Source organism: Nyctibius grandis, chromosome 1 (assembly GCF_013368605.1).
Source record: "Nyctibius grandis isolate bNycGra1 chromosome 1, bNycGra1.pri, whole genome shotgun sequence".
NCBI lineage: Eukaryota > Metazoa > Chordata > Aves > Nyctibiiformes > Nyctibiidae > Nyctibius > Nyctibius grandis.
This window is the reverse complement of record NC_090658.1, coordinates 671,305-690,976: the sequence shown is the minus strand read 5'-3', so window position 1 is coordinate 690,976 and position 19,672 is coordinate 671,305. Positions and strand designations below refer to the sequence as shown.

Below are 19,672 nucleotides of genomic sequence, written 5' to 3'. Positions count from 1 at the left end.
AGCTCTGGCATGCACCTCCGAACAAAAGGGAACAAGTGGTCTTTACTCGGAGAGCAGCTTCCTATTAAGACTCACTCCTTCGTACATTATGCCTTTCATCCCCACTCAACCACAAAATGATTTTGCTGTAGGAAACACAATGGCAGAAAAAGATTTACATTGAAAGAATCTTTAATAATAAACTGTTGCCGATCTGCCCACTTCCCCGTGATTTATAATACAATAAACACCGCACTCTATTAAGTCTCATGCACTGAAGACATGCACTGAAAACCCCCATATGAAAGCCCTCGATTCTTCCCGTCGCCAGCACCATAATAGTGAAATGAGCATGTATAAATGTGCTAAGAGTATCTCTTTGCATCTTTTATAGCTTGTGTGTATTAATCTGTAAAGCTTATTAAGAAAGTCATTGCTATGCAAAGCAGCACCCAATCTCTTTCTCTTGCTTTTCAACAGAGCGCAGTGTTTGGCCAATAGGACCCGTCCCCTGCCCCTCATTCCGCATTCATAACATGCAACATTTGCACAATGTATCTCTCAAAGGCCGCTGAATAGAAAGCCTTAATACTCATGTAAACAACTGCAAACCAATTACTTAATGAATCAGGCCCACACATAATGAGGTGCCAGACAAAGAGCTATAAATGCATTTTTGCGCCCGAGCCCCCGCTTTAAAGCGAAATCCCTCAGCTGTAGTTCGGGCTTAACTGGCGCATCGTAATTATTGTCTGGGGGACATCAGAGGAAGCCTGGGGTTTTATTGAGGTCCAGCGGGGTCCTCCGCGAGGTCACTCATCAGCTCAGTGACAAAACGCAGCCCAGAAGAATTTCTGAGAAGTACCACGGCAGCGCCACGCAGTTGTGTTTATCCTCAAGGAGCGGGTTTGGAGACCACTTGTAAAGGCAATAAAGGCCGAGGAGTGACTGCAGCGAGCGCAGCGCTCCAAGGGGAGCTGCCCGCCGCCGAGCGCCCGGCCGCCTGCCCCTCGCGCTGGTCCTGCTGCTCCCCGTCCCTGTGGAGTGCCCAAAAGCTGTTAAAGTTCATGCTGAGGAGGCTGCACTATTTTGGGCTCTTTTAGGAAACTTTAAGCCATTGTAAGAGATTTTTTTTTAAGCCGCGTCATCAAGTATCAGCGCATGAAGCGTGCTCGCTCCTCAGCGCCGAGCGGCATGAAATTATAGGGCAGAGGGAAGGATCCTAAAAGCTATCGCAAATAAGGAGCTGAAAAAACCAGCAGAGAAAACTGTCCACCCTATGGACAGCGTCAGAAAAACGCAGGAGTTGCTGAGCGCATTAGCGAGCAGTGCAACAGCCAAGGGGGAAAAAGGCTGGAGGCTTTTCTAAAAATAAAAAAATAGTTGATTTTAAGTTGTACATGTTTTACTGCTAAGCAGTGATCCTGTAAGCAGAGTTCTTCAGGGCCTGACCCCTCTCTTCCTGCTGTCCTGGGCTTCAGTGAACAGCTAAAATTCAACATTTAAAAATTCATGGATAGGAGCACCCTCGCATTTCATAGCGTTGGGTAGGAGGGTTTGAAATATCAAACAAAGTTCCAGAAAATTTAAAAAGAAAAGGAAAAAAAAAAAGGGCTTGAGCATAAGAGTGCAAGAATTAATCCCAAAGAAAAGCACGAATGGCATTCACCAGTGTTGTGTGATGGCTTGTCTGGCTTTACCTGCAGAACTACAGGAACGCTGCGATTTTAACCCCAAAGGCAGACCACTGCTGGCAGAATAGGAACTGTCTCGTATCAGAGCTGACCTCATCAATAACAGCCCAGAAGCCACGCAAAGGCAGTGCTGCTGTCTGAACAGAGCGAGGTAAAGATTTACCAGGACACCCTGAAGCCTTTCCCTGAGTGCTGTCGACGGCGGTGCCCAGGGCCGGAGCGGCGCAGCAGCAGCACCCACTTGCTGGGCTGTTCTAATACGGGCAGACAAGGATCTAAAGCCCGGCCAATATCTCAGGAGATGGCTGTGTTACAGCCTATTTTCTGCTGCTTCTTCACCACTAATTTGATTGCTGCTCTTTGATTACCGTTACGTGCCAATGAAGACCACAGGCAACATCCAGCAGAGCTGTTCAGGGACCCAAGCGGAACTGCTGCAGTTCACAAAACAAACCTAAACATAAACCAACTTCTTTTTCTTTTTTTTAAAAAAAAAAAGACCAAGCTGTACCCGTTAGGTCCATGTAAGGCCATTAATTAAACATACTCAGTTTGAAAGCAAGAAAGGCACATTAGAAATATCCCAGTATCAAATATAACCCCCCCAAACCCCGAGCCCATGAAAAGCGTTATGCAGTTACACCTAGTTTACATCTCAGAACCCACCACTTTATTTCCTGAAGACGTTACATTTTCTGCCTGCCCCTCTCCTGACAACTCCCATTGTCTGGGCCCCGAGCAGCCCTACTGAGAGCAGCTGTACACGCTAATTTGTGGTTCACTGAGATGTCAATTGAGCTTTAAAATGAGAAAACAACAGCTGCAAAACAATCCTTGGCTTCGGCACAAATATTTTCTAAGGTGTACCACAGTTTAGGATGTTTTATTACATAAATATAAATACAAACCTGAACCCTAGACGGAGTGAAATAAAACAATGGCGGCTTCAGGCATTTTCTGACAGCGTTTCTCATTCTACAGCAGCATTAAAGTGTGTTAAAGGACTGAACAACTTTACCTTGAGAGGGGAGGACTGACTTCATTCGATGAAGAACTAGTTTCCGAATGCATTTCTTGCCCTTCTTTTGCTTTGGAACCGTTACCGCCAGTATCCCAACCTGTGAAGTAAAAATGTGAAAGATAAATTTTCAAATAACGATGGCTGGCCCTTGCAAATCTTGTTTTCAAATAGATGCACACCACGGCCACACTCGTGGTTTGATGGCAAAGCCCCACGCAGTTATGGCATCTGCCTCAAGGCTGTTTGCTCGTGGTGGAGTGGACATTAGTTAAAAACACAGAAAACAGGACTCCCTCACTATCAGTCAAGTTATCTGATGATGATTCCTTGTGAATAGGGAATTTTTTGCATGTTTTACCTAATTTTAGAAAAAAGAGCAAACACTGGGATCCTCTGAAGAGCTGTAAAGCATCGTGGCAACTTTAAGCAAAACTTACAGGATTTCTGGGGTCTTTTTACTGTTTGTTTTTTATCCCCGAGTTCTCACTTACTTCAGTTAATCAGGCAGCAAGGTTATTTTCATTCTTCTTCCCCTTAAATGCAGATTATTTTGGATAGTTACAGTTCTCTTAGTATTTTCAACCATTCCCTTGAAATAGAGCTGCGTTTGGGAGACACAAATCTTGGGATCTTTATGACTTAAACAGCCAAAGACCCGACTATTTAAGAATCTTTTATCCACGCTTCCCTTTCTTTCCTTTCCCCCCACTCCATGTATCTCATTTCCATTCTGTAGAGACTGATTTAAAAAAAAAAAAAAGAGGAGTAAATGAATTCATTCACTGGAATTGTACAATTGCTCATCTTTGTCCTCGCTTCCAAAGAACACGATGCTCAAGTACAAATCCCACTTTAAAAGGCTATTTTGCATATACATATAAAACCCCAGAAATTATAAACAAGCCCCGATTGTTCCCAGCTCCGTTCCAACCCAGGACAGTTCAGTACTTCTGTACATCCTGGAAACTCTGCTTTCTCACTGGCCGTGCACGTTGCCAGCCCGCTCCAGCAGATCACACCCCTCTGCGCTCGCATTCCAGCAGCACAAATCCTGCCCAGCCCCAGCCCCGTCCCACAAAGGGGTGCAGAACATCTGGCTGGTGCAGGAGATGGCAGAGCTCGGGTGCAGGAGCTGCTGTGGCAGGAATGAGAGGGGGGAAAAAAAAAAAAGAGAAAAGGGAAAAAAAGGGGAACACACTCGCCGCCTTTCCCGTGATGTGCACGTGCAGAGGAGCAGAGGCTGCGGGGATCACAGAGGGTGTCCTGGGTGCGAGCTGCAGAGCTGCAGGCTGAGCCACGTGGGCATGCACTGAGAAACCCCTGACCACAAAGGAACAGTCATGCTTGTTTGTACAGTACTTTAAATTAGCTTTTTCTTTTGCTTCCCCAATCCAATCAAGCCACAACTCCCAGACACTACTTTTCACTCCAGCAGCAAAGCACTTCACAGTGGATTTTTTCAGGGCTCCTCATGCACAGATTCAAACTACAACACGCAACACAGCAGAGATTATGTGCTCCCTCCTTGCCCGGGGGACAGAGCAGGCTTTGCTTCTGGAGGGCACCCCTCTGCCTCGAGAAAGCCTCGCACAGAGCGAGTTGTGCCCAGCTAACAGAGTCCAGGTCTCTGCCAGCTCTACCAAAACTCAAACTGGGCCACTGTTGTTGTGCAGCTCTCCTTACTGCTCTTGCACACACCCCAGCCTCAAAAGCCCATTCCCCCAAGCTTTCCGTGCCTGCACTGGCTCCCCTTCCTTCACTTCATCAAACAGGAACACAAACTACCTCTTCTACACCTTTAAGGCCCTTCAGAGCCCAGCTTTGTCCTACTTGTCAATTATAGTACAGCGCTGGGCTATCAATCCCCACGTCTGCCTTAGTTACACCGCACTGCCTTGCCAATTAGTCCCATCGCTGCCCTTGAGCATCTTCATCCTGACTTACATCCTACATGCTCCACAGCAACAGGAGATCCTTCTAGGAACCCCTAAGCCCACCGGCTCACCCCCTGGAAAGCCAGCCATGGCGATCCGTCTGGGCTGCAGCACCCACGAGACATCTGACAACACGTAAGCAGTCGATGGGAGGTGGTGGAGTCCCCATCTCTGGAGGGGTTTAAGAAAAGCCTGGCCATGGCACTTAGTGCCCTGGTCTAGTTGCCATGGTGGTGTCAGGGCAATGGTTGGACTCGGTGAGCCCAGAGGGCTCTTCCAACCTCATTGATTCTGGGATTCTGTGATGTGCAGCGACTGCTGCTTTGTGTGCTGAGCAATTGCCTGGCTCTTACCTCCTCTTGCCCCACTCACCCGCTCAATCCCTGTGCCCTCAACAACACGTCCCTGCTATAAGGTGGTGGGAAGGAAGAGTCTCTGTTACAGACACCCAGGGCTGGCAACAAAACCAGCCCAACCTGGCACACAGCAGTGCTGGCTTCGCCTTTGGGAGAGAACGCACAAGCGATCGGTGCAACATCCAGGGCAAAGAGAAGGTGGTACAAGAAATATTTTTCCCTATGCATTGTTCCCGCCGCTCAGAGCTAGCACAGGATCTGAAATACCACTATCAATTAAAAACACCCCACACTTCTCAACTCTGAATTAACTGTGCAGGCGGCATGGGTCAAAGCAGCTTTCATGTCTGCTTTTACAGCTTTGTTCTGCACGAAGTGGGTGTAGTTTTCTCCATCAGCCAACAATTCCAGGAAAACAACACCACTGTTGCATAATGAACTGCTATTATTTTGTTCTGCTGAACAGGTAAAGTGATCTTTAACCCAGAACATACTGTACCAGCACAGAACTGAAAAGAAGATATTTTCTGCATGTGTCCCCCCTATGGCCTAGGTCGCAGCATCTATCAATTTCTAGCCAAACATCTCAGCGGCTAGAAAATTGATGTGATGTAGTTTTCTGGAAATGAAGAGATAAGAAAGCTCTTAGCCTTGTACTTGCAACATTTATACCTTGCTAATTGTATTAGCTCTCACAGAGGAAGAAGCCCGCGCTTCTTAAACATCAAAACCAGCATTAAAGCTCTTCGCTGCAGCTACAGTCCCAGCATAGAAAAGTCATCTGCAGAGACCAAATCATCTTTCTACGAACAGTCTCCAGGTGCTTGAGTCTGCCTGTCTGGAAACGGGAAAGGTAACGCACAAGGTTGCTGGTTTTTAAAATGCAGACTGGGACAACAGGAATACCTCGTGCACATCCCATACGGGCTGTGAGCAAAGCTGAGATCTGAGACCTACACAACAAAGCATGTAAGGAAGCTGTAGAAGTAGTATAGTAGGTGCTGCTCTACCAGGAGAGAAACAAGAACACTTTGTGTGCCACTATAAAGAGCTATCACCCATCATTTCCAGTAACAATCAATAATCCTGTACGCAAACGGAGGCAGTGGGAGGGCAGGAGACTCCAGTGCTTTCACAGACAGCTCTGTCAGGCCACAACAGCAGCAGCCATCAGCTACCTACAGATGAACTTCTTCCATAACAGCAGTTGCGAGTGGGTTGGTATCAAATGATGCAAAAAGTTGGGTGGACTTATCAATGCCTTTATTAGCGCACTCCAAGTGGGACCTCGGGAACCTTTTGACTTCAGGCTCAAAGGAGGACCTCCCCGGGAAGGACGCATGGGCGTGGGGAGGCGTTGGCAGGATTATTGGCTCATTAAAGGTGACCTGGAAAGGAAACCAGAACTGGATTTGTGCCCTTTCATGTTCCCTTAGGATACAGAAAGAAGGGAGAATTTTTTTTTCCTTCTTAAGAGGGTTTTTCCTCCTTATTTCTACATTAGAGATTTTATACCTGCAGAGTAGATGGAATGTGATGTTCCAGATGCTGTGAAAGTGAAGCCTGATGAGTGGAGAAGCAACACCATTTTTATTCAAATGCTTTATAGCTTTGATGTCTATTTAAATCAGAGACAGAAAGGAAGGGTAGGGAGAGAATCTGGTTTTGTTAAAGGTGTAACAAACCTGCCCCTTCAATAAAATCAGCACTTTCTTACTTGTAAATGAGACTCTGAGAGTCATCTAGCAGAACAAAATATAATGGATTTTATCCTTTCTTTTTAATCTTACATTATTCACCTGCCTCAGGAACAGAAAAAAAACTGAACAATTTGTTTTACATTTCTTCCCCCAATAAAAGTGCCCCCAGCCGACTGCGGCTTTGAAAAGCTCATGGGTCCTGCCACGGATGGGACCAGCTCAGCAGGTTTGTCCTGCCACGGCTGGGACCAGCTCAGCAGGTTTGTCCTGCCACGGATGGGACCAGCTCAGCAGATGGTTCTGTCCAAGCCTCTGCTGAGAGGAGCTCCAGGTGAAGTCAGTCCTTGCACAGGCAGGTTCAGGCACCAACACAGGCTGTCTCTAAGGGGCACCCAACTCCACGCCAGCTACGATGCCAAAGCCCTTTTCCTCAAAGCCACACAGCTATCTCCTTCCTCCCCTACAGGCATTACAGAAAAAATATTCCATAAATATTTGTATTTACAGAACATCAAAATAATAATTTGGTCCTTTTTTTCTGTAACAGAAGAAAAAGAAACCAAAACTACAGAAGCATCGTAAAGTGCCACCACAGAAGACTGTCTGGAAGCAGTGGTTGGACTCGATGATCCCAGAGGTCTCTTCCAACCTGATTGATTCTGTGACTCTGTGAAGCACATCCACCCAGCTCTCACAATGAAGTCCATCAAAACCCAAAAGCTCCAAGGCTTCCAGTGTTTCAAACCAGCATTTAAAGCCCTTACAGAATGCAGCAAGTACTGAAAAACCAAAATGTGTATCCTTTAGGCTTAGAAAAAGTTGTACAGCAAAGTGGTCGCGTGTAGAACAGACATTAAATATCAGTTCCTCTAAAACCACAAAGCCAAACCCTCACCCAAGCCTCTGTTTAGGCATGGAACAATCTCAGAGCCCCAGGGCCACAGCCTACAGCAAATGATGACGAGCAAAAAGGAGAAAGCGACAGGCTGGAAGGGCAAGGAGCCAGAGGAGAACAAGAAGCCCAGAGAAGATCACGGGCTGAAGATGAATCGCATCTGAAAGGAGGAACTTTGCTTTCAAGTGAGATATGAAAAGCCTCACGCCTGGAGACTGCGACCACTGGGAACACGCCGCAGCAGAGCGGTAAATAAAGCAGACACGGAAAGAAGGGATTTGAAACGGAGGTTGCTGGTTTCAGTGTTTAGGTTGGGTGGAGTTCCTCAGTGTTTTACAACCAGGGAGCATTAGTAGTTGCATGCCCCTTCGGTAAGAAAGCTACGGGAGAAGCAGGGAAGGGAGATGTCCATCGTGGCTCAGCTTTTGACCCACTGACCTCCAACACAGCCACGCAGACCATCCCCAGCAGGAAAAACTGCTACACAGAACTCCCTGACAAATGTGTATGCAAAATCACAGCTAAAACCAGTCTGGTAAGTCTTAAAATTCAGGGTGGGGAGAAGCAAAGCCAAAGCATTGGCAGCTGCAGAGATCCAAACTGAAGAGCCAGTATCCTCCTTAAAAAGAAATAAAAATAGTATTGTGATGACATTAGTTGGAGGGAGTCACCATTCCTGACGTCATTCTTGCTGGCACTCTCTGCAGGTTAGGGAACTTAAACCCCAATCCTCAAATTTGAATCCCCTTAGATTACAACAAAATCGAACCAATCCCAGGATCTACAAAATTTTAGATTACTTCTCAAATGAGAAGTGTGGTTTGTTTCATGAGAAAGATTTAAGTGGCTTTTAATTCCTCTGAAAATCAATGCAACCCATGTTTTAAAATACGTTGCCACGCGTGACAGAAGGACTTTTTAAGCAGCAGGAAAATGGGAAGCATTCTACTCTCTAGAAAAAAAATAAAATCTATGTTTTATTGGGCTAACACAGGAATATTATTGCTGTGGTATAATTCAGGAATACGAGAAGCACATTTTTATATTTCAGCTGCAAATGAGGCTCAAAAAGCAGCAGAGGAAAACCTCCGTAGAGAAATGAATTGCTCTGCCAAAGACAGGCTATTTCGGAGCCGTAAAAGAGCAGGAGGCAACAGGGAGCGTTGCACAAGCAGATGCCCTCACACCTTTCTGTTGAGTACGCACCTGCATACATAAATATTTAGCCAAACATCAGAATTTAAAAGGAAGCAGCCCCCCACGTTACGGAATCAGGCACAAGCAGAGTGAGGCTCGTTGCAGAGCCCTGCCCTGAATGCTAACGCGTTATCGATACCCCAGGACCAAACAGCGGCGGCACCTCGGGACCCTCCCTGCTGCGGGGGGATCTGAACGTGTCCTGATAAAACCTGATTGCTAAAAACATTATCAGGCAGCTTTGGTGGCGGAGGCAAAGGCAGAGTGTCCTGGCTAGCAGGGCTCTTCCCTGCGCTTATTCTAATGATACACATTCAATTACTCAAGGAAAGAATCAAATCAGCAACATCTGTAGTTTGCCGTGTAATTACTGGATCTTCCCCACGGAGGCTGACCTCTGTAACACGGATACGGGGACCCGAAAGGCTAAATGGCAGGATATTCACATGGTTTAGCCGTGTAACATGATTACAAGGAATTAAACAGGCGCTGTTATTTTCCATCTTGGTGTATGTTAACATGAGCGTGGACTTTATGATCTGGCGTTTAATCTTTGTGCTCAGTGTGTAGTAGCTGAATTTACTCACTATTAGCGGGCCCCAAGCACTAACATGCCATGTTTTGATTATATAATAAAGTTGAATACTGGATTCGAGGTTAATATGCAGCCATTACTTTTACCTGTAATAGGAATCTTTTCGGCCGCGCTTTCTTCCTTGCTCTCATCTTCACACCAGCTTGTGACTTCTGGATGCGAACACACCATAATGAAACGCATTTCAAAGTCGCAGCCATCAGACTGGTTTGTTTGCTTTCAAGCCCTACTCCCTTTAATTTCTCACTTTTGTTATCTCTCGTTTATTGATCTAAACTATCCATTACCGTTCTTAAAAGAGGCGCCCACTGTGAACTTTCCTCGCCCGCGAGGCTGCCCTGCCTCTCTGTAGCTTCCAGAGAAAAGGACAAGCTAACCAAATGTCTTAAATTATTGAAGACCCAACGGGATTTAGGAAACAAACAGCCCACAGTAACTCTGCGATCTCGCCCGACAGCAGCAGCGTATATCATACCGACGGAGGAAAATTAGTTTAAATCAAAGTCTCCGTCTCCTCCGCGGATAAAAGTCCTGTGAATTTAGGAGGCCTAAAGCAGTTTGTTTACATTTGCTGGGTGAAGAGCATTGCAAGCTAATTGCCTGTCTCTCCCGGGCTTTGATGTGAGGGATGCTCTGGGAGCAGAGCGAGTCGCCGTCGCTGCCGGGCTAAGGTATTCCTTCCTTATCTAAAGGAATTAGCTGGGGTTTCACAAACGCCTTCACCTTGGAAGCTCTGGAGCAGCACCACACACCTTTCTCAGGATGAACCCTTTTATTTTGGAAAATCTATTCTGCCATCTGGCTTTATAATAAAAGGCAACGGATGTACCCCACGATTTCTAAACGGCACACACTTAAAACACGTGCACACCTACAGATCTCTTTTTAGTGACTGCCACTTGCTCTTCTATCCTGCACAAAACCCAGTCACACCAGGCAGCGCTCGTTTTAAGAGGTAACAAGAATGACAAACCATACTGAGACATTTAGGAGGATCCCCCAAAGTTCATTACACATATACATTAATTCGCCGGTTGCTTTAGTACCATCCCCTGCAGGTGTGGACACAAAATACACACAGAGAAGGACACTAAAGTGAGAAGACACTAACTAACGCCGGACCTTTGAACACGTGTTACCTGGTTCTCCCGCGCCGGCGAGCCGGGCAGCGTGTTGTGCCTGCTCCATCTCCCCGCCGTCGTCGGAGATCGATGGCAAGCTGCAAGAGGATTCAGTACTCTGACCAGACTCTTCTGGAAGGCCCTCTCTCAGCACCGGTACAGCCTGCAGCATTAACAAAAATGAACCCAGCTGCAGCCCTGTTATCCTTCGTCTGGAGCGTCTGCCAACACACGTTTAGGCTAATCCATACTTCACAGCGTCATCTGTTTCCAGGGTGGTTTTGTTAGATGTTAAATTACCTCTGAGTTAAATCAGGAATCGCATTTGGCCTTGAAGTAACACAAACTTTGAATTCTTCTTTTAATCATGAGGTTTTCTGGAAATTCTCAGTATTCCCTGCCTCACACGCTCAGGGTAAGCAAAACAGATTATATTTGATTATATTATATATTTTATATATCCCAGCTCTTCTTGTACAGTGTTCCTCTTGGGTTTATTTTGTAACACAAAATATGGACTTGAATCTTTAAAATCTACTAAGTTTTCTGCCCTAATTATCTGTTTAATAAAACAATCAGCCTTCAGCAATGAGGACCAACATCTCCAAGAGAACTCCAGGTTTTGTAACTTATTTTATACGCACTGACCTGAGAGTACGGAACGGCTTCAAGCCAAACCATTTTGGACTCGTGAGAAAATCGTGTTCTTCTGCGTCTGCCCCCTCCTCATGAATCCATCTTTATTCAGGAGCCTAATGGCAACTCTTCAGTCTTTGGCAAATAGCTCGCCAAACGTTTCTATTAAAATTACATATGGGAAGTCTCCACACAAAATCAGTGCGAGTGAGCTGCTACTTCACCCACAAAACAAGGATTTAAAGTCTCATTTTCCTAATGTATAGGACACCTTAAATCACCAGCAGGATTGGGAAATCTTTGCTATTGAAATAAATTAATTCCCATGGAGCAGTTTATCTCAGCGTGGGTTTCTCACACCAGAAGTACTTCGTTTACCCATTGCAGTATCATCTAACGTCCAAACAGGCATGAACCACCACCACCAAACACAAGCAATCAGTGTAAACTCTAACACTAATTAATCCAGGCACAAGGAAGGTTCCCACCAGGAGAACCAAAGCTTGGCGTGCAGAGTCACAGGGACCAAGGTGACTCCGGGGTGGCTGACATCTCCACCAGGGCGTGCAGACATCTAACAGGCTGCATGAGCCACGTGGGTCTTATTCTTACAGGAGCGTAACTTGGCTGAGAAGGGCACTGGGTTCCACCACTTCCACAGCCAAGAGACTCTGCCACTGCCCACAGAAGGTGTTCCTACCACACCAGCTCCCTGTGGCTGCCCCATGTCCACAGGAACCATACCCAGTGTTCTTAACAGGGGTAACAGGAGAGATCTGTGAGAGAAGAGAAAAACTCATAGACAGCAAGACAGACATAATTTAGTGGTAAGAGATGAGAAGACAAGCAGGTGGACAGACTGTGGAGCACTGGAATGGGTGAGATGCTGAAGGCACTGGAGGAGAAGGTGGATCTGCTGCTGGTCATCACCAAACCTCCGTGGACCACAAGTGCTGATGGGGATGGAGCTGGCAGACTTGACGGGTCTGTCTGTACGCTCAGGAGCTCAGAGCTCCCTCCTGCACCTTCACCACGCTGCCTCACTGTACAGTACCATCGTCCAGGGGGGTTCCTGACAGACCTTTAAGCCCTCACAGAAAGAAATCATCAACATGGGCCAAAAATTCAAACTTTGGAGTCGTAAATATTTAATATCCTTAGGTGCAGATTGCTTAGGAGTTCACTACTACATCAGATACATCTTTATGGTAAAGCAACTGTTCCTGTACATGCATGTCGTGTAATTTATATTGATCCTGATCTGTTCTGTGCAACCTGCTTGGAAATAAGGTGTTTCAGAGTTGGGGATGCATCCTGGCATGACACTGAACCAACTGGAACCACTTAATAGATAATATAAATGTTAAATGCTATGTGTGGGCCCCAGTGTCACGTAGCAATAAACAGATTATTACTGCTTATATTCACCCATAAAGCTTGTGTTATTGAGCTTTGACTTTGTGGAAGTTTTTGCATGCAATTATAAATTTATGTACGGTATTTGTTTATCTGCCACCAGCGCAATGACACATTCCTTGCTCGTCTCTTCTCCTTCCCTGAAGGTTTTAAGGACAGAATACAAATTACTTCTCCACATACAGAAAGAGAAGTTACCCTGTCTCCCCGCACGGCTGGCTGCTCTGGGTTTGCAGGAAGAGAGGTCAGGGCACTCACAGGTCTAACAAATACCAACTTTTTTTTTTTAAAGAGTTAGTTTATAACCCTTTGTGTTAATGTTTAAAAAAAATGAGCATGCTACTATTTGTAAATGCTCTGCATATTCAGTGTACCAAACATAACTCTGTTTTAAAAAAATAAATTAAAATACATCATTCATGATAAAAGGCTACTAAGGCACGGAGAAAGACAGATGATATAAGCCTTGTGATAAATTCACACCACAGCAAACGTGGGAGCTTGTTTAAATGAATAACTGGTTTGAAGGGTGGAAAACAGACACCCTCCTGGAGACCTTAAAGAGACTGGTTTCTTCATGGGATGAAGTGTTGTACACGTTTGCCCCGAGACAACTGAAGAACTCGTTTCTCTCCTTACCCACCTCCTAACCATCTCCAAGGCTGATTAATGAACGCAGGCTGCGTGTCGTTCCCCTCAAAGCTCCCCACCAGACCACGTTAGCAGCACAGGGCCCCTCTCAACGGTGTGAATTAGTCTCTAGGTGTCATTAATTTAGATATTATTAGATGCAAGTGCCAACCTGGCCGTCCTGCGCCTCCTCGCTGGAAACCAGCAGGCGTTCAAACATCTCCGCCACCCCCTCGGTGAGCTGAACCTGGTGCTTCTTCAAGAACAAGGCATGGTTGCTCAAGCACGTCCACAGCACGTCCACGTCCCACCGCTGGTCTGGCCTGAGAAACAAACCCAAGCACCGTCAGCGGGACACCCCACGTACCCTTGACTCCCACAGGTGCCGTGCTACTCCTTGACCTGGACAAGCAGGTCACCATGCACTGGGAAAAGCCATCACAATTTTGTCCTTAATTCCCACTTTTTCTTTTAAAAATGTGCAAAATGTAAGAAGTCACTCGTGACTTCTGCAGACGTGGGGAGGACAGGCAGGGGCAATCGTGTCTGTCCCCTGGGTCTGTCCTGAGACTCAGGGTCAGGAGACACTACACCTCTTCTGTATCCCCCAGTCCCCACCTTGGGCAGACCGCACTCACTCCATCAGCATTCTGCTGGGCACCCACTGCCCCAGGCTTGTCTTCTTTTTTTTTCCCCCACAGAATTCTTTATTATTTTTGAGCAAAAGTGCCTTTTCTTCTCACGCAGAAAATATAAATACTGCAATCTTGTTTGCCCAAGATGTTTGTTTTTTCAGTTGCTCCAATGAAGTTCCAAACAGAGGAGTGCATTCCAATTAACTCCACGAGTGTTTGTCCCCAAGAAACCATTCAGGAAACACAACAGCATATCAGCGCTCGCAGGCACATCAGCCTCCAAAGAGAACAGGTATGGTTAACTAGACCATTCTTCAGCGCTCACAAGTGCCCCGATCCTGCTAACACTCGAGCACTGCTGAGCCTCGAACAGGGAGGAAGGTCTAGACAGAAGCTAAGTAAGAAAGAATGGAAATTGTTTTCATAACTGTATTAGAGACCTAAGGAAAAAAAAAATCAATTCTCGCTTGTCCTTGTGGCATACACACAGGAAAGAAAAAACCATTCTGAATAACTGGGGTTTATTGTTTTTAAAGGTTATATGCATCTTCTGCTTCACAGAAAAATAATTTGCTTCTCAAAATTACATTCCTCATCCTTGCGTGCCTGAGACTTGCACTGAAGATCACAGAAATTACTGGCTAAGAGGTCTCTAAGTTAATGTGTTTCCTTCCCTGCCGGAGCAGCTTGGGGTGGGAGACGCTGTGGACTGGGCACGATGGGGGGACCTAGCCCGAGTGCTGCCTGGCTGAATGAGATTCACCATCAGTGAATGAAAAGGAAAATAAATGAATTTGCTTAACGTTCTCATTTCGAGTCGCACGGCTGCTGCCAAGATGTGTAAAGATCAGCACTCAGATGTCTCTATTTTCCAGGTCTGGCCCCGGGTCTGCTTTCTCTGCACCAGAGAGGCAGAGCAGACGTGGGGAGGAAAGAAAAGAATATTAATCACGCACAAGTTTTGTGTCTGCGATACCTGGTTTGCTTTTCATCCACCGCTCTACCTTCAGCATCGAGTGTTTCCTCAGGTAGGAGGCACCCATTCAGCACGCTCTGCGATAAAGCCCGAAGCTGATGAAGGACGACTGCTTCGCATGCTTCAAGGTCGTCTTCTTTCAGACTGTCAGCCCGATGACAAAAGCTACAAAATAAAGCAGGTATCACATGCAACGTTTGTTTAAAGCCCAGCCAGCCAGCATCGGTTCGGAGGCAGAATGTGTAACACTTCCAGCTAATGGGAGAACAGTGGGACAGCCCAGAGGGACAAACATCTGTGATGCTCTCTGCGGAAGACATCAGGGAGGGAGACAGGACAGGGAGGTCAAAGCCAGGACTTAGAAAGCACCAGGTTTAATCTCACACCTTTGCTTTCTGACAGGGAGAGAGGAACCTGTGCACATGCACTCGGTGAAGCCACTCCTTGGCCAGGCAGCCCGGGTTATGTCACAGGAACCCATCTCCAGCAGTAGGCTGGAGGGGCCGGGTCAGTTTGGGAACCCTTCATCCTGATTCCCTAGAAACCCCCTCACCATCAAGTGCTCCTAGTTTATGGAGGTGGACATATAATTTTAAATAAAACTACAAAGCCATTCCCAGTTCTTGTAATTAAGAGCCTGTGCTGTGAGGGCACTCTGACCCCAGTTTTGGTGATTCTCTTTGCTCTTTTACCTCGAGGAAGAAATTATTTTGCTGGTTATTGTTGTCTCCCTCAGTAAATCATATTAGCATTACTAGCTAAGGGGATGCTCTCACTCTTGGAAATAAGTATTTACTTCACCTAAGGGACCTGTGGAGCCAGGCTGCAAAAAGTGCTACGTTTAGGAAAGAGTATTTGTTGGAGTCATTTGCGTACGCGCTTCTAAGTGCCATATTTCAGCTCTGCGATGACATTAAAACGGTGGAAGGGGAGGGAGGCCTCTCACCAACTGGCGATGTTTGTTTGCAGGAGCCCGCTGGCTCTTTGCACCGGCCATTTGTCACCTCGAGAGCGAGGACCCCTGGCTCAAATCTCAACAGGCTCCTGCAAAGCTGCTCGGTAACAGCCTCTCGCCACCGCTCACCTGAACTCAATTAGAAGCGTGTAAGCAATCAACAACAAAATTATTACAAGCACTAATGTTGGATGTGCAGCAGCAAGCAGAGAAGAATCAAGGGGATGGGGTTAAAGAGAGGCAGCTCGCGGGGAAGCAGCACTAACCCGAGTAACTCCGCCGTCCCCATCGTCCCCACGTGCTCGCCTCGGTACAGCGCCCGGTGCTGGGGGCTCGTCCTCACCACCACGTCTTCTATCAGCTGCAGCGCCCGGGGGAGTCCTGCCAGCATCTCGTGGTGCCTGGGGATGGGCAACAAACAGGGCTTGAGGTGGCTTGAGTGGCGACAGGTATTTTAAATGCGTTCCCATCGCACCGGTTGGAAAAACAAACACGCTCATTTTAGCTTTTCAAAGCAACAACAGCAAAACCCACCCTGCTTGAGCTCTGTAGAAAGAGAATAAAGCACAGGAGCAAACAAACCATCCGAAAATCAGCCAGGGCCTGAGATGCTGCGTTGAAATCACCCTGCCCTGAGTAGTTTAATTCCTTCACCTCCATAATCGGAATAAATCTGGTGACCACCTACAGGTACGGGGACATAACTGGGACCTCCGAGGGGTTCTGATGAAGCTGCACCTCTATAATGATGCAAATCAGGACTTAAACACTGAAACAATGCAGCAGGCTAATCCTTGAACAGGGGTGTAAATGGCTATTCAGGTCCAGCCCGGCTGCTGGCTTTGTTGGGGACTTGCCAGGCCAGGTCTCCACCAGCAATGCCCCAGCTGGGCCTGCGCCCCCAGAGCCCCCCAGGCAAAATAAAGATCATTTTTTGCCGTATGCAGAAGCTGACATATTTATACAGTCAGCCTTGGTTTCCACTCCCTCAAGCAAAAAGCTCCATGCACAAAAACTTGCACCATTTTTGCAGTTAGGTTAAGCTGCACCAAGAGTTGTGTTTTCCACTGCACTGTTGGGCAACAGTGAACAATTAAATAGGAGCTGCTGTGCACGTAGTTGAGTTTCCTAGACATTTAATAAGCAAAACAACACCAGGGAGATCACATATGCAGTTAAACAGTGCTTTTTCTTCTCCCCCAGCCTTACAAACCCTGTATTTTAGTGGCCGGCTTGTTTCCCATTGTCTTCCTCCCGCTGGGTGGTCCTTCCAGGGTGCCACTCGAGAGGGATACAATAATAAAAAGGGAAGGGGAAGGAAGGGACACCAACATAAAGAAAAACAAAATGTATGACAATCTGCAGCAGGCTACGGATCAGAGGTCAGCAAACAAGAGGTCCTTCTCTTTTACAGGTTGCTTCCTGGAAACAGTCTGATTAAGCTGACAGCTTGAATTATGTGTTACATTTTGTAATGCACAATCCATCTGTGCTAAGTCCTCTTCAATGCAGCTGAAGCAGCACAGGCATAAGCTCTGCCTTTTTCCACCCCCTCAGCACAGGCCTTAAAATAGTCATCATCTTTCTCGGCGCTAATTCTCCGAGACCCTCTCCCCCCCCTCCTGCCCCCCGGGTTTAAGCCCTCAAAGAAAGGGCCGGGTGCTGTAAGGAACCGTAAGAAGACACGGAGCCTTTCGCCTCCGGTTCAGAGCTCAGACCGGCGACAAGCAGCCGAGGACCAGGGCTACGGGGTGGCTTCCCCCGGCGGGAGGGGAAGGGGGTGCCTGTGGTGCCACCCCAACGAGCCAGGCAAGCCCCCCCGCTCGCCAGCGGGCTCCTGGGCTGCACACCTGAACAGACAATACCTGGCATGGGGCTGAGCTGGCGGGACGAGCCCGAGGAGGTGTGTGTACAACCCCTGCAGCAGTGCTCCGACACGTGGAATTTAGGTGTTAAAAATCATGATTTTGGAAAATAATCGCAGCACCCCACTGTGAACTGCGACCGAGGCACAAAGCTTACACTAAATAACCCTTCATAGCCAAGAGGCGAGGAATGGTACCTCCCTCGGATGCCACAGCAGTGACACCGCTGCGCTGGGAAAGTCCAAGCTACAGATATTTTAATTTAGGACAACAAATATAAACAGCTTTGCAAAATTTCTGCCTATTTCTTCAGCCAGCATAGGGATTTCGTAAGAGGAAAACACACGGGCTGAAGGGACGTCGCAAGACCTGTGGCATTATTCATTCTGTGAAGCTGTGCCATGATGTATTCAGACCAAAAAAAGCTGCATTCTCATAGTTTGTGTAATTTATATGATTGAAATTTGTGTGCTAATTACTTGGAAACTTTTCCCCAAGACTTTCAGCTCATGAATTCTTTTGCAAGACTCGAGCGTGCACGCTGCACATGCACCAGAAAGATGGACCTGGAAAGCCCACCTGGTTACAAGCACAACAGTGGAAAAGGCTGCCTGTCCCTCCACGAGACCCTCCGTGCCTGCCATTTCTGAAATTTTAACTGCTTTTTAATCTTCAGGTAAAGCAAATTAAAACTTGTATCGTTTCTGCAGAGACGCTAACAGCGGCGACTGCAATTCCACGGCCTTGAGGAACGGAGGTATTCAGCCTGGCATAATGCAAGAGGAAGGAAACCTCCACGTGCTGGTTTCGGTTGTGCCCCAGAGATAACACGAGCAGTGAAACCTTGTGTATAATTCAGCTGGGCTCCAAGAGCATTGCACAGTATTTTCATCAGTTTACGAACAGCGAGGCACCACTAGCGTCGACAGGGAGAGAACAAAAGGTTAAATTACCATCGCTCAGCTCTGACTTCTCCAGCAAAGGCAGGCACTCTCTGCAACTCCCTACAAAGTGTTATGATTAACAGGTGTTATACAAAAGAAAACCCGGGTAAAAGCTATTTACATGTAAATTAGATGATGTTTCCACAGCAAGCAACAGCCTGATGCAAATGTGAAATGATAAAGTTACAGAAGTGCATACTGATGGCCACTAGTTTCTGCTCGACTGTCATCTGTTGAAATACAAACTAATATTGAAATCAGGACCTAAGACGACGTGACCACGAGTGTAAGAAGAATAGATGCATTAAGCTGCAAACAACCAACAAGGGAAAAAAAAAACCCCACAACCAGCACAAGAGTGCTCCTCATTCTCCAGGGGTAAAAACACTGGTTTTTTGGTCTCTCTGCAGCGTACAGCCACCACGTAACCACCCTGTATCAGTTAACTGCTCCAGCTAGGAGTATCTGCCTGTGAACAGTGCCTGCACACGGCAGGGAGAGCCAAGGGGAGCAGCACTCGCTGGAGTACAGCCTGCAGAAAAGGCTTTCTTCAGGATTTCTGCTGTGACTGGGAGCAGGGAGACGCTGGTGAGGTGGGGACCCAGGGAGGGATGATGGCGTGGGGCTGTCCAAACACAGCGAGGGAGCAAAGCCAGCCCTCCTGTGGGACCTGGGCAAGCCCCGTGGACTCATAGTGGGTACTGCCCCGCCGGGGTGGGGATGTGCTTCCCTGTCTCACGAGGGCATTGCAAGGCTGAAAATCCAGCTGTGACTGATATTACCCTCTGGTATTGCAGTTGTTGGCAATAAAACCCCACTGCTTTCACACAGCGGCAGAGGACAAGCCATGCATGTGTCACCCCTTCCTCCTTCTCTTGTTCTCTCTATTTCCAAATGAAACGCTCAAGAAATTTAACCAACTGGAAATTTTAATCCACACAAAATATGCTGTTTAGTAAATTATAAGTACTATTATATAAACTCACTGAAGTAAGATTTGCGTACATTTAAAGAACATCTGTTGCATTTTAACAACAAACATACTTAACTTGTCCAAGTGTGACCTGAATGAGTTACCTGAAGCCCTTTAACTGCTAGCACAGAGGTAGCGAGATACTAAATA

At 46.9% G+C, this 19,672-nt stretch overlaps 1 protein-coding gene across 2 annotated transcripts in view; it reads right to left on the bottom strand.

Moving 5' to 3' along the window:
- Window positions 1–19,672, bottom strand: part of KIZ (kizuna centrosomal protein) — a 42,351-nt gene that overhangs the window by 5,418 nt on the left and 17,261 nt on the right. Inside the window, exons 7-12 of one of the 2 annotated variants that reach the window (XM_068406738.1) lie at window positions 16,007–16,141; window positions 14,786–14,950; window positions 13,347–13,497; window positions 10,511–10,655; window positions 9,458–9,523; window positions 2,692–2,791 (exon numbers count right to left, since the gene is read on the bottom strand). In XM_068406738.1, the coding sequence (XP_068262839.1) occupies window positions 2,692–2,791; window positions 9,458–9,523; window positions 10,511–10,655; window positions 13,347–13,497; window positions 14,786–14,950; window positions 16,007–16,141 (762 nt within the window). The remainder of the gene's footprint in view (window positions 1–2,691; window positions 2,792–9,457; window positions 9,524–10,510; window positions 10,656–13,346; window positions 13,498–14,785; window positions 14,951–16,006; window positions 16,142–19,672) is intronic. The other variant, XM_068406746.1, reaches the window with a different exon arrangement.